Below are 16,403 nucleotides of genomic sequence, written 5' to 3' on the forward strand. Positions count from 1 at the left end.
AAAGTTAACTTATAAATTAGGCATAGTAAAAGATTAACATTAACGAATAATAAAATAGAGCAATTATAACAATATGCTCACATCACTACTCTTGTGCTTTGGGGCCCTTATTAAATAAAGTAAGTTTACTTGAACATAAGCACTGTGATACTGCAACAGTTGATCTGATAACTGATTTGGCTTCTAAGCGAACAGTAGATAGGCTGGTAGCAGGTATCACATACAGCAGGTGATATGTTGGACAAAGGGATGATTCATATCCTGGGCAGAATGGAGCAGGATGTCATGAGATTTTATCACCCTATTCAGAATGTTATACAATTTAAAACTTAGGACTTATTTCTGAAATTTTCCACTAAATATGTTCAGCCTACCATTGACTATGGGTTACTAAAATGCAGAAAGTGGAATTGTGGATAAGGGGAGGCTGCTGTATTAGTCAATCACTCTTACTTACAGCATTAAAAACTTTATTGGTTAAAAAATCAGAAAGTGTAGGCTTCTTGATTTATAAAATAGTTGATATTTGAATAGTACTTTTTAAGAGTTTTTAGCATGTCACTCTTTAAATATTAAATTATATTCTTTGATTTAAAGAGAAGTACTTATTGAGATTTATTTTATGTTTTGGATTATGTACCTGTCTTATAAAAACTTTTTGAGACAGGGTCTCAAAAACTTGCCAAAACTTGCTTTTGAGTTGGTAATTTTTGCATTCTCATAGTAGTCATGTGAGAGTTTAAATTTCCATGAAAGTAATTTTTAAAAGGCAATTCTTATTTTTCAGCTATTTTTGAAATTGCTAGACTATGTTGAATTATTCCATACTTTAAATCTGTTAAGAAGTAAAAGATTCCCTTCATTATAGTATTATAGTATTTCAGGCAAAAAAAAAAAATGATATCATGAAATGCTTAAGTAATTTCTCTATAGTCTGAATATTTTCCAGCTTGATTTTGTGTTTTGTTTTTGAATGAAGTCCTAGGGTTAAGTTAGGCTGATATTGGTGGACAAAGGGGCATGTACCTTGGAGTTTCTGCTATACAATGCATAATTTATCTTTTTAACACTAGCAGTACTAAGTGATGCATGATTGTAATTCATCTCTACAGGCTGGGTTACAGGTCTGACAACAGAGCCCATTCATAAGGAAAGTGGACCAGGAGAAGAACTAAAAATTAATCAGGAGATGCAGAATAAAATTTCTTCCTTACGGTAATTTTGAGTTTTTTATTTGCTTTTTAAAAAACCTCATGAAGTGTGTGGTTGTTACTTTTTATTACTTATAGATGCAGTATATTTTATTGGAAGGAATTATATAATTAATTAGTTTATCACCTTTTAAAATGGAAGTTTACAGTTTTGAGAAAATTAGCATAAGTGCTGATTAATATTTTGGAGATAGAAATATACTTTTTTGTATGCCTTATTCTATATTGACTTTTTCTTAGGTCAAGAGTTGTATTTTTCTTTTTTTTTTTTTTTTTTTGCCTCATAGACACTCGTAGTGTTTTATTTTTTGTTTTTCACAGACATTAGAAATAAATCAACACGGATGGCTGTATTATTTCTCATTAACTCTAACGTTTGCTGTTCCTGTGGACCCTTCTGAATCTGTAATGTTGGCTTGTAAATTTTCTTAACTGGAACTGAGTAATTTTGACTCCCCTAGACACAGGAATTGCTTTTATGGTCTGCTTAATTTGACGTGTGCTGTGAAAAGGGGGACCTCAAACTCAAATAAAGATGCTTTATACAATGAAGAAGTGGGAGTTGCTGAAACTTTTAATGACTGCTCTCCCCATTTCAACCCATGCTGACCTTTTGTGGAGTGAAGGATGATCTTTTTTTGGTGGTAGTTGAAGGCTACAGAAACTTTTAAGGCAGCAAATGCCACAAGGACTAGTAGCACAAGCCGTTCACCAAAGCCACCAGAGAGCAAGTTGTAATGTTCATGTAAACAAGTATACCAGATTCATTCAGGATATCCTACTTCATGCAACAAGGATACAAGTATAGTTAATGACCACTCTCTCACATCCTCAATACAGTACCTTTTATTTATAACCAAGTCTACCATTTCTTGATTCCACTGGAATGTAAGCTTTATGAGAAGCTCATATCTGATTTGTTCATTTAATACCCAAACACTGCCAGGTACATAGGAGTGAATATGTAATATTTAGCAGTAAACATTTCTTTGATGAATGAATCTTTTCCTTTGTTCATTACACAGATCCCTTCCAAGCTCCTCCCTAGACTTTTCCTCCTAAATTGTGGCTAGTTAAGCCTCATGTTGTTCTATCCCAATGACTGTTTACTCCATTTGCATGTGGCCCTTCCCCTTAACTGGAGCTTTAAGCAATGCCTGTGTAGTTCAGTCTCAGCAGAATCCTCTCCAACACTTGGTAGTTAAGCCATACCACTGGCTCATGATCATCCTTGTGGTCCCCAAAATGCTAATGCTCTGCAGCTTCCTTTTTATTTTTTATGTCTCCCCTAATGTCTTACTGAAAGTTACATGTTTACTGGCTTCACACATTTTGTCTCTTTTTGTTAAGACTAATATGTTCTGCAATATTAGTTTCTTTTCTCATTAGTATAAGAAGTTTCTCTTCTGATTAGTACTTTATGTAGCTGTAACAAGATTCCTGTGTTAAGATTGATTATTTCATAGCCTACCATGATATTTAAAACTCTCTATTAATATTGCTAATATGGGACTGAGTAGATATTTTAATTTTTGGGTTAAGGATAAATAATGTGGAATTGTTTAGTCAGTCATAGAAGCAAAAATTTTGCTCCCTTTGTTTTTATTTTATTAGCTCAACCAATAAAAACCCATTTTGTAAAAGCAAATGTCTCAAATTTTTGTAAACATTCTAAGGACCTCAAATGTTTATACTTATGTTCGACAAATTTGTGTATGTTTTTCTCCAGGAATGAGTTGGAACATCTGCAGTATAAGGTATTGCAGGAAAGAGAGAATTATCAACAGTCTTCTCAATCAAGCAAAGCAAAATCAGCAGTACCTTCCTTTGGTATAAACGATAAATTTACACTAAATAAAGATGATGCCAGTTACAGCCTTATCTTAGAGGTACAGACTGCAATAGATAATGTCTTAATACAGGTAAGCAAAATGTCTAATTTCTTAGTTTTATGACTGGATCTATTTTGCAAACCAGTCATATGTACTAATTATTATTGAACATTTTTAGTTTTAGACAGTAATTTTATTTTATTTTTATTTTTATTTTTTTGAGACAAGAGTTTTACTCTGTCACCTAGACTGGAGTGCAGTGGTACGATCTCAGCTCACTGTAACCTCCGACTCCCAGGTACAAGTGGTTCTCCTGCCTCAGCCTCCCGAGTAGCTGGGACTACAAGTATGTGCCACCATGCCTGGCTAATTTTGTATTTTTAGTAGAGACGGGGTTTCACCATGTTGGCCAGGCTGGTCTTGAACTCCTGACCTCAGGTGATCCACCCGCCTTGGCCTCACAGAGTGCTGGGATTGCAAGCGTGAACCACCCCACCCCCCATAGACAGTAAATTTAAATGTTTATGGCCTTTTATTCTTCCTTTAGATAATTAGTTTGCTCACAGATTATTTGAATTATATTTTTACTTTTATTTATGTACCTAATAAACAAACAAAAGATGGGCTTAAGTTTTAAGAAGAGATAGAAAAGACGGTAAGATTTTTCTTCTTTGGCTACCCTCTGAGAGAATCTTAAGAGAGATGTGACTTAGAAAACTACCATATTTAATGCCCTTGCTAGAACTTTTTTTTTTTTTTTTTTTTTGAGACAGAGTCTCGCTCTGTCACCCAGGCTGGAGTGCAGTGGCACGATCTTGGCTCACTGCAAGCTCCGCCTCCCGGGTTCACGCGATTCTCCTGCCTCAGCCTCCTGAGTAGCTGGGACTACAGGCGCCTGCCGCCACGCCCGGCTATTATTTGTATTTTTAGTAGAGACAGGGTTTCACCATGTTATCCGGGATGGTCTCGATCTCCTGACCTCTTGATCCGCCCGCCTCAGCCTCCCAAAGTGCTGGGATTACAGGCGTGAGCCACCGTGCCCGGCCTAGAACTTCTTTTTTTTAAGGCCCAAACATTAAAGTACAGCTTGCTCATTAACCCAACAGTTTCTGGTAGGTCAACAGGCAAAGTAGAGAATCCTAAAGAGTGAAATTTAGAGATAATAATGTATGACTCCATTCATCAATGTATATATTTACTGACTTATTTAAATTAGAAGGTATTCAGGAAGTAGAAAAGAATAATAGGATGAATAGAAAACAAACAAAAGGTAGTAAACCAATCACAAAGTGAGAACATAACAAATTGGAGGAAGAAAAGGTTTAAAAAGATGTAATGGAGAGATCAGATTATTAAAAAGAAAACCTAAAGGCAGAAAACTCTCTTAAGTAATGCTAGCCCATGGGCTGTTGCGTTGAACAACTCTAGGAATGCCATTCACATAGAACACAGTGCAACAGCTTTGTCCTACAAACTGCCTCTCCAGAGGAGACCAAAAATTATCTTCTTTCTGTGTTACAGGTAAAATTAAAACTGATAAAAATGAACTGATACAATCAGAATGGCCATGTGATTATTTATAGCTCATGGTAACATTTTTAGCACTTTATAAAATTAAGTGGGATGATTGGACTTTTAAGGGGGTGGTGAGAGATGATATTCTGTGATTTTTATAATCCAAGTTAGAAAAAAGCAGGTGATTGTAAAATAACATTTATTCGTTATTATATTTATTTTCTAGAAGTATATGCTATCAAGTATAAGTTAAGAGAATTCATACTTTCAAATTTAAAGATGAATATAAACTAGAACTAAGGAGAACTCTTAGAGAAAACATAATATATGAACATTTTTAGGTTTTCCATCTCAACCTTCTTTTTCTTTAATATTGACTGTAGAGTGATGTTCCAATAGATTTACTTGATGTGGATAAAAATTCTGCTGTTGTTAGCTTTAGCAGCTGTGATTCTGAGGTGAGTAAAAAATATAAAAGAATTCTTCACATGCTTTCATTTCTATTATGCCATTTTGATTAAAGTCTATAAATCCTGCTAGGTTTTGATGTTTCTTTTTCAATCATTTCTTATGTAACCTTTCCTTCAATATCTGTGTCGGTTCTCTTTCCCTGTCCTCAGTTGAGATACCTGATGTTGTCCTAGATTCCTTCTTTTCTGTGATCTGTTACTGGTTGATATCCTTTATGTGAAATGCTTGAGACCAAGAAGTATTTTGGATTTTGGATTTTTTTCAGGTTTTGGAATATTTGTTTTGTATTTACTTGTTCAGCACCCCAAATTTGAAAATCTGAAATCTGAAATGCTCCAATGAACGTTTCCTTAAAGTATTATCTTGGCACTGAAAAAGTTTAGGATTTTGGAGCATTTTAGGTACTCAGTTTCAGAATGTTCAGCCTGTATATCCAATTAGTCACTAGTTTCTGTCAGTTCTACCTCCATGGCTTTCATACTTCTACTTGGCTTCATTCCTACCCCTGTTAACTTAGTCCAGGCCCTTATCATGTCTTGCTTGAACTACTTTATAAGTTTCTCTGCCTCTAGTCTTGCCTCTGACTTCTGGGATATGCTGTATGTACACTACCACCAGAGACGTCTTCCTTCGTAAAACACAAACATCACTGTATCTTTCTTTTCTCAAAACCTTTTAAATATTCCTGATTTCCTGCTAGATGTAAATATAGATTCCTTATTGTGGCATAGAAAACTTTCCATGATTCAGCTCTTGATTACATCTCTAACTTCTCTCTCACCGGCTGCTACCACCCCTCCCATGCACATTATTTCTGCCAAACTGAAGTTCTTAAAATTCCTGAAAATGCTATATAGTTTCACACATCCCTGCATTGGAATATGATCTGTTGCCTCCCCCGCTCTTCCTGCCCTGCCCCACTTTTTCTAGGCTTGTTGAATGCATACTAAACTTCATTCAACAGACTTTTATTGAGCACTTAATGTGCACAGTACCTGAGATGAGATCACGTCAGTGCTTTTGGACATGCTTACTGTATCACTTCTTTCTGCTTAGTACTAGCCGATAAGCAGTCTCAGAGCTAGGTGTGACTCCTGAAGAGAAGTCAAGGTATAGATAAGGTTTGGATTAATTGCACTGGAGAAGGCAAGCCAGAGCAGGAGGAGATGGTAACTGGAGTTGGTGGGTAGTTATATTAATATATATTTTATTTTATTTATATGCATTGGCACTGCTGCAGAATATATTTTATTTATTTGGTTTTTGTTATTTATTTACTTTTTTAAGACATGGTCTCGCTCTGTTGCCCAGGCTGGAGTGCAGTGGCGTGATCATGGCTTGCTGCAGCCTCGATCTCCTAGGCTCAAGCAGATCCTCCCACCTCAGCCTTCCAAGTAGCTGGGACTACAGGCACAAGCCACCATGCCTGGCTGATTTTTAAATGTTTTGTAGAGACCGGGTCTTCCTATGTTGCCCAGGCTGGTCTCAAACTCCTGGGCCTAAGTGATCCTCCCACCTCAGCCTCCCAAAGTGCTGGGATTATAGGCATGAGCCACCACGTCTGGCCTTATATATATATTTTTAAAAAGGAGGAATAAAAGAGTAGATAAAGTAAAATGTTGATAGATATAAGAATAATTTTCTTTCTTTTTTTTTTTTTGAGATGGAGTCTCACTCCATCACCCAGGCTGGAGTGCAGTGGCACAATCTCAGCTCACTGCAACCTCCAACTCCTGGGTTCAAGCAATTCTCCTGTCTCAAGACTCCCAAGTAGTTGGGACTACACGCACATGCCACCACACCCGGCTAATTTTTGTATTTTTAGTAGATTTGGGGTTTTGCCATGTTAGTCAGGCTGGTCTTGAACTCCTGACCTCAGGTGATCCACCCGCCTTGGCCTCCCAAAGTGCTGGGATTACAGGTGTGAGCCACCATGCCCAGCCTATTTTTCAATATAACTTCATAGTAAAAATTTTATTTTTAATAAGAGATTTTATAACAGTTGTATTATGTTATCAATATGTGGTTTGTCATCCCTGTTTGAGAACAAAACACAAAAGATATGGCCTACATTTTTATGATTATTTAGAAAATCAATAAACTTAAAATCTTTGGTTCTTAAGTTACTATGAAAGATTAATCTGTTTTAATTACATCACTGAAGGATTATTTGAAATGACTATTTCATACTAATTTTAAATATATTTTCTAGGACAATGGCTTTAAAAAAACCTATGGAGATTTCAAGTATACACGAAAGTAGAAAGACTAGTATAATAACTTGCATGTACCCATCACTACTTTTCAACATATGGTTAGTCTTTTTTTTTTTTTTTTTAAGAGATGAGGGTCTTACTGTGTCACCCAGGCTGGAGTGCAGTGGCGTGATCATAGCTTATTGCAGCCTGAAACTTCTGGGCTCAAGCTTATCTTCTTGTCTCAGTCTCCTGAGTATGTAGGACCATAGACATATGCCATGATGCCCGGCTAATTTTTTTTATTTTTTATTTTTTGTAGAAATGGGGCCTCACTTTGTTGCCCAGGCTGGTCTTGAACTCCTAGCTTCAAGCTGTCCTTCCACCTCCCAGCCTCCCAAAGTGCTGGGATTACAGGTGTGAGCCACCATGCCCAGCCCAGTCTTATTTTTTCGTGCTCTTCACCCTCTCCTTCCCCACTCCCAAACCTCATCCCTAACATGTTACCTGTATCATTTATCGATAAACACTGTAGTATATAACATTTGTTTTTAATCATACAAGAACATATTTACAGCTTGGCACCGTGGCTCATACATGTAATCCCAGCACTTTGGGAGCCCAAGGCAGGTGGATCACTTGAGGCCAGGAGTTCAAGACCAGCCTGGCCAACATGGTAAAACACCCTCTTTACTAAAAATACATAACAAGTAGCTGGGTATGGTGGCATGCACCTGTAGTCCCAGCTATTTGGGAGGCTGAGGTACGAGAGTCAATTGAACCCAGGAGGCAGAGGTTACATTGAGCTGAGATCACACCACTGCACTCTAGCCTGGGCAACACAGCAAGCCTCTGTCTCAAAAAAAAAAAAAGAATATATTTACTTTTAAATTGATCAGTCCTCTCTGTTGAGTTTAAATGATTTGAAATTGAAATGTTTGAGTTTTATATTTTATATTACCATCCTTTTTATTTCTTTGATTATTTAATAAAAATAGAGAAATAGCAGTCTCGAAAATTACATATAAATTATCTTACATTGCTGTGTCTCTTTTTGTAATCCATGAACCTAGCTACATTTCTCTGTTTCTAGTAGTTTAATATTCAATTTCAAGAAGTTATAATATTTGAAGGAACTCCTCTAGGTTAGTTCAACAAACATGTATTAAGTGCTTAGAGTATGCCAGTCACTGTGCCATTTGCTGGGAATACAGAGAAGAGATATTTCTCTTTCCTGTGTAAGTATTTGTGAAAAATCTAAGAGATTCAATATCAAACTCTGACGTATGTGCCTTTACAGTATAAACATTTTGTATTAGTCCATTTTCACACTGCTGATAAAGACATATCCAAGATGGGACAATTTACAGAAGAAAGAGGTTTATTGGACTCATAGTTCCACCTGGCTGGGGAGGCCTCACAGTCATGGCGGAAGGTGAAAGGCACATTTCACATGGTGGCAGACAAGAGAAAATGAAAGCCAAGAGAATGGGGTTTCCCCTTATAAAACCATCAGACCTCATGAGACATATTCACTACCATGAAAAACAGTATGGCAGAAACCACCCTCATGATTCAGTTATCTCCCACTAGGTGCCTCCCGCAACACATGGGAATTATGGAAATACAATTCAAGATGAGATTTGGGTGGGGACACAGCCAAACCATATCATTCCACCCCTGCACCTCCCAAATTTCATGCCTTCACATTTCAGAACCAATCATGCCTTCCCAAAAGTCCCCCAAGTCTTAACTCATTTTTGCATTAACTCAGAATTCCACAGTCCAAAGTCTCATGTGGGACAAGGTAAGTCCCTTCTGCCTATGAGCCTGTAAAATCAAAAGCAAATTAGTTACTTCCTAGATACAGTGCAGGTCCAGGCATTGGGTAAATACAGCCATTCCAAATGGGAGAGATTGGCCAAAACAAAGGGGCTACAGGCCCCATGCAAGTCTGAAATCCAGCAAGGCAGTCAAATCTTAAAGCTCCAAAATGATCTCCTTTTGACCTCATGTCTCACATCTGGGCCACATTGATGCAAGAGGTGGGCTCCCATGGCCATGGGCAGCTCCGCCCCTGTAGCTTTGCAGGGTATACCCCCCAACTCCTGAGTTCTTTCATAGTCTGGCATTGAGTGTGGCTTTTCCAGGCTCACAATGCAAGCTGTCAGTGGATCTACCATTCTGGGGTCTGGAAGACAGTGGCCCTCTTCTCACAGCTCCATTAGGCAGTGCCCCAGTAGGGACTCTGTGTTGGGGCTCCAACCCCACATTTTCCTCCCACATTGCCCTAGCAGAGGTCCTCCATGAGAGCCCCGCACCTGCAGCAAACTTCTGCTTGAACATTCAAGCATTTCCATACATCCACTGAAATCTACGTGGAGGTTCCCAAACCCCAATTCTTTACTTCTGTGTACTGACAGGCTCAACACCACATGGAAGCTGCCAGGGCTTGAGGCTTCTAAAGCCACAGGCCAAGCTCTGCATTGGCCCCTTTCAGCCATGGCTGGAGTGACTGGGACACAGGGCACCAAGTCGCTAGGCTGCACACAGCATGGAGACCCTGGGCCTGGCCCACAAAACCACTTTTTCCTCCTAGGCCTCCAGGCCTGTGGTGGGAGGGGCTGCCATGAAGACCTCTGACATGCTCTGCAGATATTTTCCCCATTGTCTTGATGATTAATTTTCGGCTCGTCATTACTTACACAAATTTCTACAGCCAACTTGAATTTCCCAGAAAATGGGATTTTCTTTTCTATTGCATTGTTAAGCTGCAAATTTTCTGAACTTTCATGATCTCGTTCCCTTATAAAACTGAATGCTTTCAACAGCACCCAAGTCACATCTTGAATGCTTTGCTGCTTAGAAGTTTCTTCTGCCAGATACCCTAAATTATCTCCCTTCAAAGTTCCACACATCTCTAGGGCAGGGGCATAATGCTGCCAGCCTCTTTGCTAAAACATAATGAGTCATTTTTGTTCCATTTCCCAAAAAGTTCCTCATCTCCATCTGAGATCACCTCAGCCTGAATTTCATTGTCCACATCAGTATCAGCATTTTGGACACAGCCATTCAAGTCTCTAGGAAGTTTTACACTTTCCCACATTTTCCTGTCTTTTTCTGAACACTCCAAACTGTTACAGCCCCTGCCTGTTACCCAGTTCCAATGTCACTTCCACATTTTTGGGTATCTCTATAGCAGCACCACACTCTACCAGTACCAACTTACTATGTTAGTCAATTTTTACACTGCTGATAAAGACATACTAGAAACTGGACAATTTACAAAAGAAAGAGGTTTATTGGACTCACAGTTCCACCTAGCTGGGGAGGCCCCACAATCATGGCGGAAGGTGAAAGGCACATCTCACATGGTGGCAGACGAGAAGACAGAATGAGAGCCAAGAGAAAGGGGTTTCCCCTTATAAAACCATCAGATCTTATTCACTACCATGAGAGCAGTGTGGGAGAAACTGGCCCCATGATTCAATTATCTCCCACTGAGTCCCTCCCACAACACATGGGAATTATGGGAGTACAATTCAAGATGAGATTGGGATGGGGACACAGCCAACCCATATCACATTTGGTGTTTGCATTGTCAGATTTTTAGAAGAATTCTTAATGTTTAAAAATGTTATTGTAAAAACTCAAGATGGAAAGAGCATGAGCTTTAGATAGGAATTTGAATTCCAGTTTCATCACTTAATGGCTTTTATTTAACTCCTCATAACCTCAGTTTCTTCATCTGTTAAAATTTAATTAGTAAAACTTAGTGCATAGAGTTTTTGTAAGTGTAAGTTAGAACATGTTTGAAAAGCACTTAGCACCAATGACAGGTGCTTAAGTAAATGGTAACCATTATTATTATTGATGTCTTTTTTTGTTGCTAAAAACATGGATTCATTCTTTTCCTCCACTTTGTATTCTTCCCAGGCAAATGACAACTTTCTTCTTGCTACTTATCGGTGCCAGGCAAATACTACAAGGCTGGAACTCAAGGTAAAAATATTAGAAATTACCTTTACTTGAATGTTTGAGTTTCCTTTTTCCTGCTGGTATGTCTTACAACATGTGATATTATTTGTTTGCATTTAATTTCTCCCTGAAATGAATTGTTTGGAGTAATGAATTTTGAATGACCAGTTAGGATGTAATTTAGCCCAGACCACAATCTCTGCTATTACTTCTTAATCACCTTCTCTAAACTTATTGATTTTATTTTTTAAATAAAAACTGGGTTTTGCCACGTTGCCCAGGTTGGTCTCAAACTCCTGAGCTGAAGCAATCCACATGCCTCAGCCTCCCAAAGTGCTGGGATTACAGGGGTGAGCCACCATGCCTGGCCTAAAATTGTTGGTCTTAAAGTTTCCTCTAACTGAAAATTTTTTTTCAAATTTTCTATTATAGAAAGTTTTAAACATTTATAAAAGTAATTAATCCCCATGTGTTAATCACACAGCTTCAGCAATGATCAACTCATGGCCACCTTGTTTATGCTATTCACTTACTACCCTAAAATATTTTAAAGCAAATACAAGATATTCATAATTTCATTTAGTGTGTCTAAGATAGGTACTCTCTTTTTTTAAAACATAACTACAACACTATTATCACACCTAAGAAAAATCAACAATAATTTTTTAATATTATAAAATATTTAGTGTTCAGATTTTACTGATTTTTGTTTTACAGCTTGTTTAAACAAAGTCATCTTTTTTTTTTTTTTTTTTTTTTTGAGATGGAGTCTCGCTCTTGTGCTCGTCGCCCAGGCTGGAGTGCAGTGGCATGATCTGGGTTCACCGCATCCTCCACTTCCCAGGTTCAAGTGATTCTCCTGCCTCAGCCTCCTGAGTAGCTGAGATTACAGGTGCCCGCCACCACACCTGCCTAATTTTTGTACTTTTTTTTGTCATAGGGACGGGGTTTTGCCATGTTGGCCAGGCTGGTCCTGACAGTCATCTTCTAAATTAACTTAGTTATTAAAGTATCTGGGCATTTGCCATATATTTTCCTACCATCTGAATTTTGCTGATTGTATTCCAGTGATATTATTTATTACCATACATTCTAGAGAAAACCTTTTACAATTTTCTCTAGCAATTTAATGACATAGTCATTTTCATAATTAAATACTTACCATAGCACACAAATCTGTTTTACTTATTTATAGTGGGATTAGTTTTGATAGACCTATGATCTAAAAATTAAGCACTGTAACTTTTTTCCTGGTATTGCTGATGTTTTGAAGCTCAAAGGTTTTTTTTTATTTTTCAAGAGAGATGCTGTTACACAATATTTTTTTCACATCTGGTTAAGGAAGTTCCAGTTAAATATGATTTTTCCCCTAAACAATTCATTTTGGTCTGCAAACATTCCCTTTTATGTACTTTGAAAGAAAAATGGAAAACTAGGATACATTTATTTCTAAAAGAAAAAACACATTTAAACATTTTACATTGAGCAAGTTTCTGCTAATAAATTTGAAAGTAGAGTAAAAATTGATTAAAAGCAATGTTTCTCTTTTTTTTTTTGAGATGGAGTCTTGCTCTGTTGCCCAGACTGGAGCGCAGTGGTGCAATCTTGACTCACTGCAACCTCCACCTCCCTGGTACAAGTGATTTTTGTGCCTCAGCCTCCCTAGTAGCTGGGATTACAGGCATGTACCACCATGCCTGGCTAATTTTTGTATTTTAGTAGAGGCAGGGTTTCACCATGTTGGACAGGTTGGTCTCAAACTCCTGACCTCAGTTGATCCACCCGCCTTGGCCTCCCAAAGTGCTGGGATTACAGGTGTGAGCCACCACGTCCAGCCGTGTTCCTCTTTTTTTAATTGGATATAATAATTTTAATGTATAGAAGAAAGACAAAATGCCTGAAAAGAGCCAAGAAAATTATGAAAAAGAGAAAAGTAAGGTGGAACTTGCTTTGCCATATGATAAAACATACCTTAAAACTACCATAATAAAAATAATGGAGGATATTTCGAAGCCTAAATAAATAGGCCATGCAACAGAATAATCTGGAAATAGAACCCAGAATATATTTCATATTTATGGGAATTTAGTGCATGACATTTCTATTTTAATAGAAGAGAACACTTCTATTAAATTACTATTGCTATTTAAAAATTGCTGTTGGCACAACTGGCATCCATCTAGAAGAAAATTAAATGAATTATGATCTTATGCCATATATAAAAAATAAATTCAGATGAATTAAGTACCTACTTATTTAAAGAAAGAAGACTTAATTGTCTAACAGATAATAGGTAATTATCAATAACATATAAACAGCCTATTGTTACAATAAAAACCACCGAGTAAGGAAAATAGGCAAAGGATATGGATAGGCAAGTCACAGAAGAGAAGATTGGGCACAGTGGCTCATGCCTGTAATCTCAGCACTTTGGGAGGCCAAGGCAGGTGGATCACTTGAGGTCAGGAGTTCAAGAACAGCCTGGCCAACATGGTGAAACCTTATCTCTACTAAAAGAAACAATACAAAAAAATTAGCTGGGCAGGGTGGCACGCACCTGTAATCCCAGCTACTTGGGAGGCTGAGGCATGAGAATTGCTTGAACCCAGGAGATGGATGTTGCAGTGAGCCGAGATTGTGCCACTGTACATCAGCCTGGGCAATAGAGTGAGACTCTATCTCAAAAAAAAAAAAAAAAAAAAAACCCAGAACACAGAAGAGGGAATCAAAATAGCTAACAAAAAAGTTCTACCTCATCTTTAGCCAGAGAAATTCAAATTCAAATAACAAAAAGCAGTTTCTTCTTATCCAACAGATTGGCAAAAAATGTTAAAGAACAACATCGCTAGGGGACAGGGATGAATTAAATGACACTGTCAGTCATAGCTGGTGGAACTATAAGTTGTTACAGCCACTTGGGAAAATAGATATTAGCTCCTTTGGGGGAATCTATTAATGGCAATAAAATAGCAGTAATATACATAACACATGAATATAATTAATTGCAGCATTGCTTGTAGAAGCAGAAAAGTAGAACCAAAGTGAATACTCATTAATGATTGAATGGTTGAATAAATAGCTATTTATCCATATCTTGGAATATTATACAGCTACTATAAAGAATGAGTTGATTTATACATGTTAACATGGAGGGAATTTCATAAAACACACAAAATGCTGATTAAACCTCTATATATAATTTGAATATATTTTTATCTATAATGATATAAATATGAAGAAATGTATGAAAAGAAACACACCTGTCTGATATAGCCAGTTATACAATATGAGGAGGCATAAGTGGGATGGGAGGAGCAGGGAGGTGATGGTAATAGGAGAGGCAGAGATAAGGGGGAAAATGTGAATATTGGAAATGAAAGTAAAGATGTCTATGATATCCAATAGAACTTAGTCATGTGACATGATATATTAAATTAGGTCCTTCTCTTAAATTAGATCTTCCCAGCTTAGTGAATTACTATTTCCTGTTAAGTATGTTGAATTCTCAGGATATCTGGCCAGTCATATTCAAAATAGCCCAAAAGAATTTCCAGTCCAAATATGCCATAATTAGATTATAGGTATGCATCTCTATTTTCACAGAATGTCAATAATTAAGTTATTTGAAACAATTTTTCTGTCGATAGATTTTTATAATAACAGCTATATGCTAAATACTCTCTCTTTTTTTTACATGTACGTAGAGAGACATATGAAAGCAGAACTACCAAAGTAGTAATAGTGATCATCTGGGGTGGGAGGATTTCAGGTGACTTACATGTTTGTCCAGATTTTTCTTTATTGTTTGAATTTGTGAATAAGGAATATTAATTGTTATACTGATTATTACAAAATAATTTTTCATATAAAATTGTTACATCCTATATTAAAGCTTTTTTTCTTGTGGAAAAAAATCTCTGCCAATATGAGCTTATGTACTCTTTAAACATCAACACCAAAATATAGGTTTATCAGATCTATTTTTTGTTTTCTTTCTGTACTTTTACTTATTATCTTTTCTTATCCTCTTCCTTGTCAGCAATATTCACAGTGCAACATTTGCAAAAAATCTTGCTTAAACTTTTTAAATATTTCCCACTTACGTCAAATGTTGATATTTTCCCCCTCATGCCATGAAAAGTATGAGTTAAAGTATTAATTAGATTAGAGAAGTTACCTTTGTGTAGTACAAGAGGTACTACAGTCTGTGCCATGAATTGGAACAGAGTGGGACAGGAGAAAGAAGCTGGACAGCTTTCCAACTCCTCTTAAATTAGGTCTTCACATCTTAGTGAATTTTAAGTACTTGATAACTTGTGTTGAACATTCTAAAGATATGTTTTTGTTGCTAAATATTCTTATTTTATTTCCTCTTTTGTGTTGAATCAGATTCGCTCAATTGAAGGCCAGTATGGCACACTACAAGCATATGTGACTCCAAGAATTCAACCCAAAACCTGTCAGGTCCGCCAGTACCACATCAAACCTCTTTCACTCCATCAAAGAACTCACTTTATTGATCATGACAGGTAGGACAAAGGAAAGAGCAGTTTCTTTTTAGGATATTAGACAATTCAAATAGACCTGTTTTTTATTTTTATAGTGTAAATTCTGTTAGCAATTTCTACTTTTAAAAATTAAATAAACAGTTTAAATATTATAGATTTAATATTTCTAATAAATACGAGATTCTTTGTCTATTTTAGAGGCTGGTTTGAGTTTGACTTTCCCATCTTTCTCATATATTACTATTCTGGGATTATTGGAGTAGCAGTTCTCTTAGATACTTAATGTGAGAGCAAATACTGTTTAACCTTTAGATAGTATAATAGTTCTCTGTGAATAGGACCTCATTGTATCAGCCTCAAATATTATATTTCCTTTATATTTCTTCTCAGGGAATACTGATAAAGCATTTGGTTGTGATAGAGTGCCTTTTATTTCCATACCAACTTAGGTATCCACTTCTTTGTAGTTTTTCAGAACATGGGCTTAAAGAGAAGGGAAAGAAATGAACAATTACTGATTACTTTCTTTGTGCCATGTATTATGCTAGGAGCTTATGTAGTATTTAATTCTTACAGCAAGACAGGTAATAATGTTTCCATTTTACAAACGAGAAATGGAGGCTTAGAAAAGTTAAGTAACTTGCTGATAAAAGGACTAAAGCTATGAATTGAAGCCAAAACCCATATTCTTTA

The 16,403-nt window shown here is 36.8% G+C and overlaps 1 protein-coding gene across 3 annotated transcripts in view; it reads left to right on the forward strand.

Moving 5' to 3' along the window:
• BBS7 (Bardet-Biedl syndrome 7) overlaps nucleotides 1-16,403 on the forward strand; it is a 48,501-nt gene that overhangs the window by 21,757 nt on the left and 10,341 nt on the right. For all 3 annotated transcript variants that reach the window (XM_063637938.1, XM_055274681.2, XM_063637939.1), the window contains exons 10-14: nucleotides 1,113-1,215; nucleotides 2,941-3,133; nucleotides 4,942-5,016; nucleotides 11,161-11,226; nucleotides 15,592-15,731. In XM_063637938.1, coding sequence (XP_063494008.1) covers nucleotides 1,113-1,215; nucleotides 2,941-3,133; nucleotides 4,942-5,016; nucleotides 11,161-11,226; nucleotides 15,592-15,731 — 577 coding nt within the window. The remainder of the gene's footprint in view (nucleotides 1-1,112; nucleotides 1,216-2,940; nucleotides 3,134-4,941; nucleotides 5,017-11,160; nucleotides 11,227-15,591; nucleotides 15,732-16,403) is intronic.

Source organism: Symphalangus syndactylus, chromosome 4 (genome assembly GCF_028878055.3).
Source record: "Symphalangus syndactylus isolate Jambi chromosome 4, NHGRI_mSymSyn1-v2.1_pri, whole genome shotgun sequence".
Lineage (NCBI taxonomy): Eukaryota > Metazoa > Chordata > Mammalia > Primates > Hylobatidae > Symphalangus > Symphalangus syndactylus.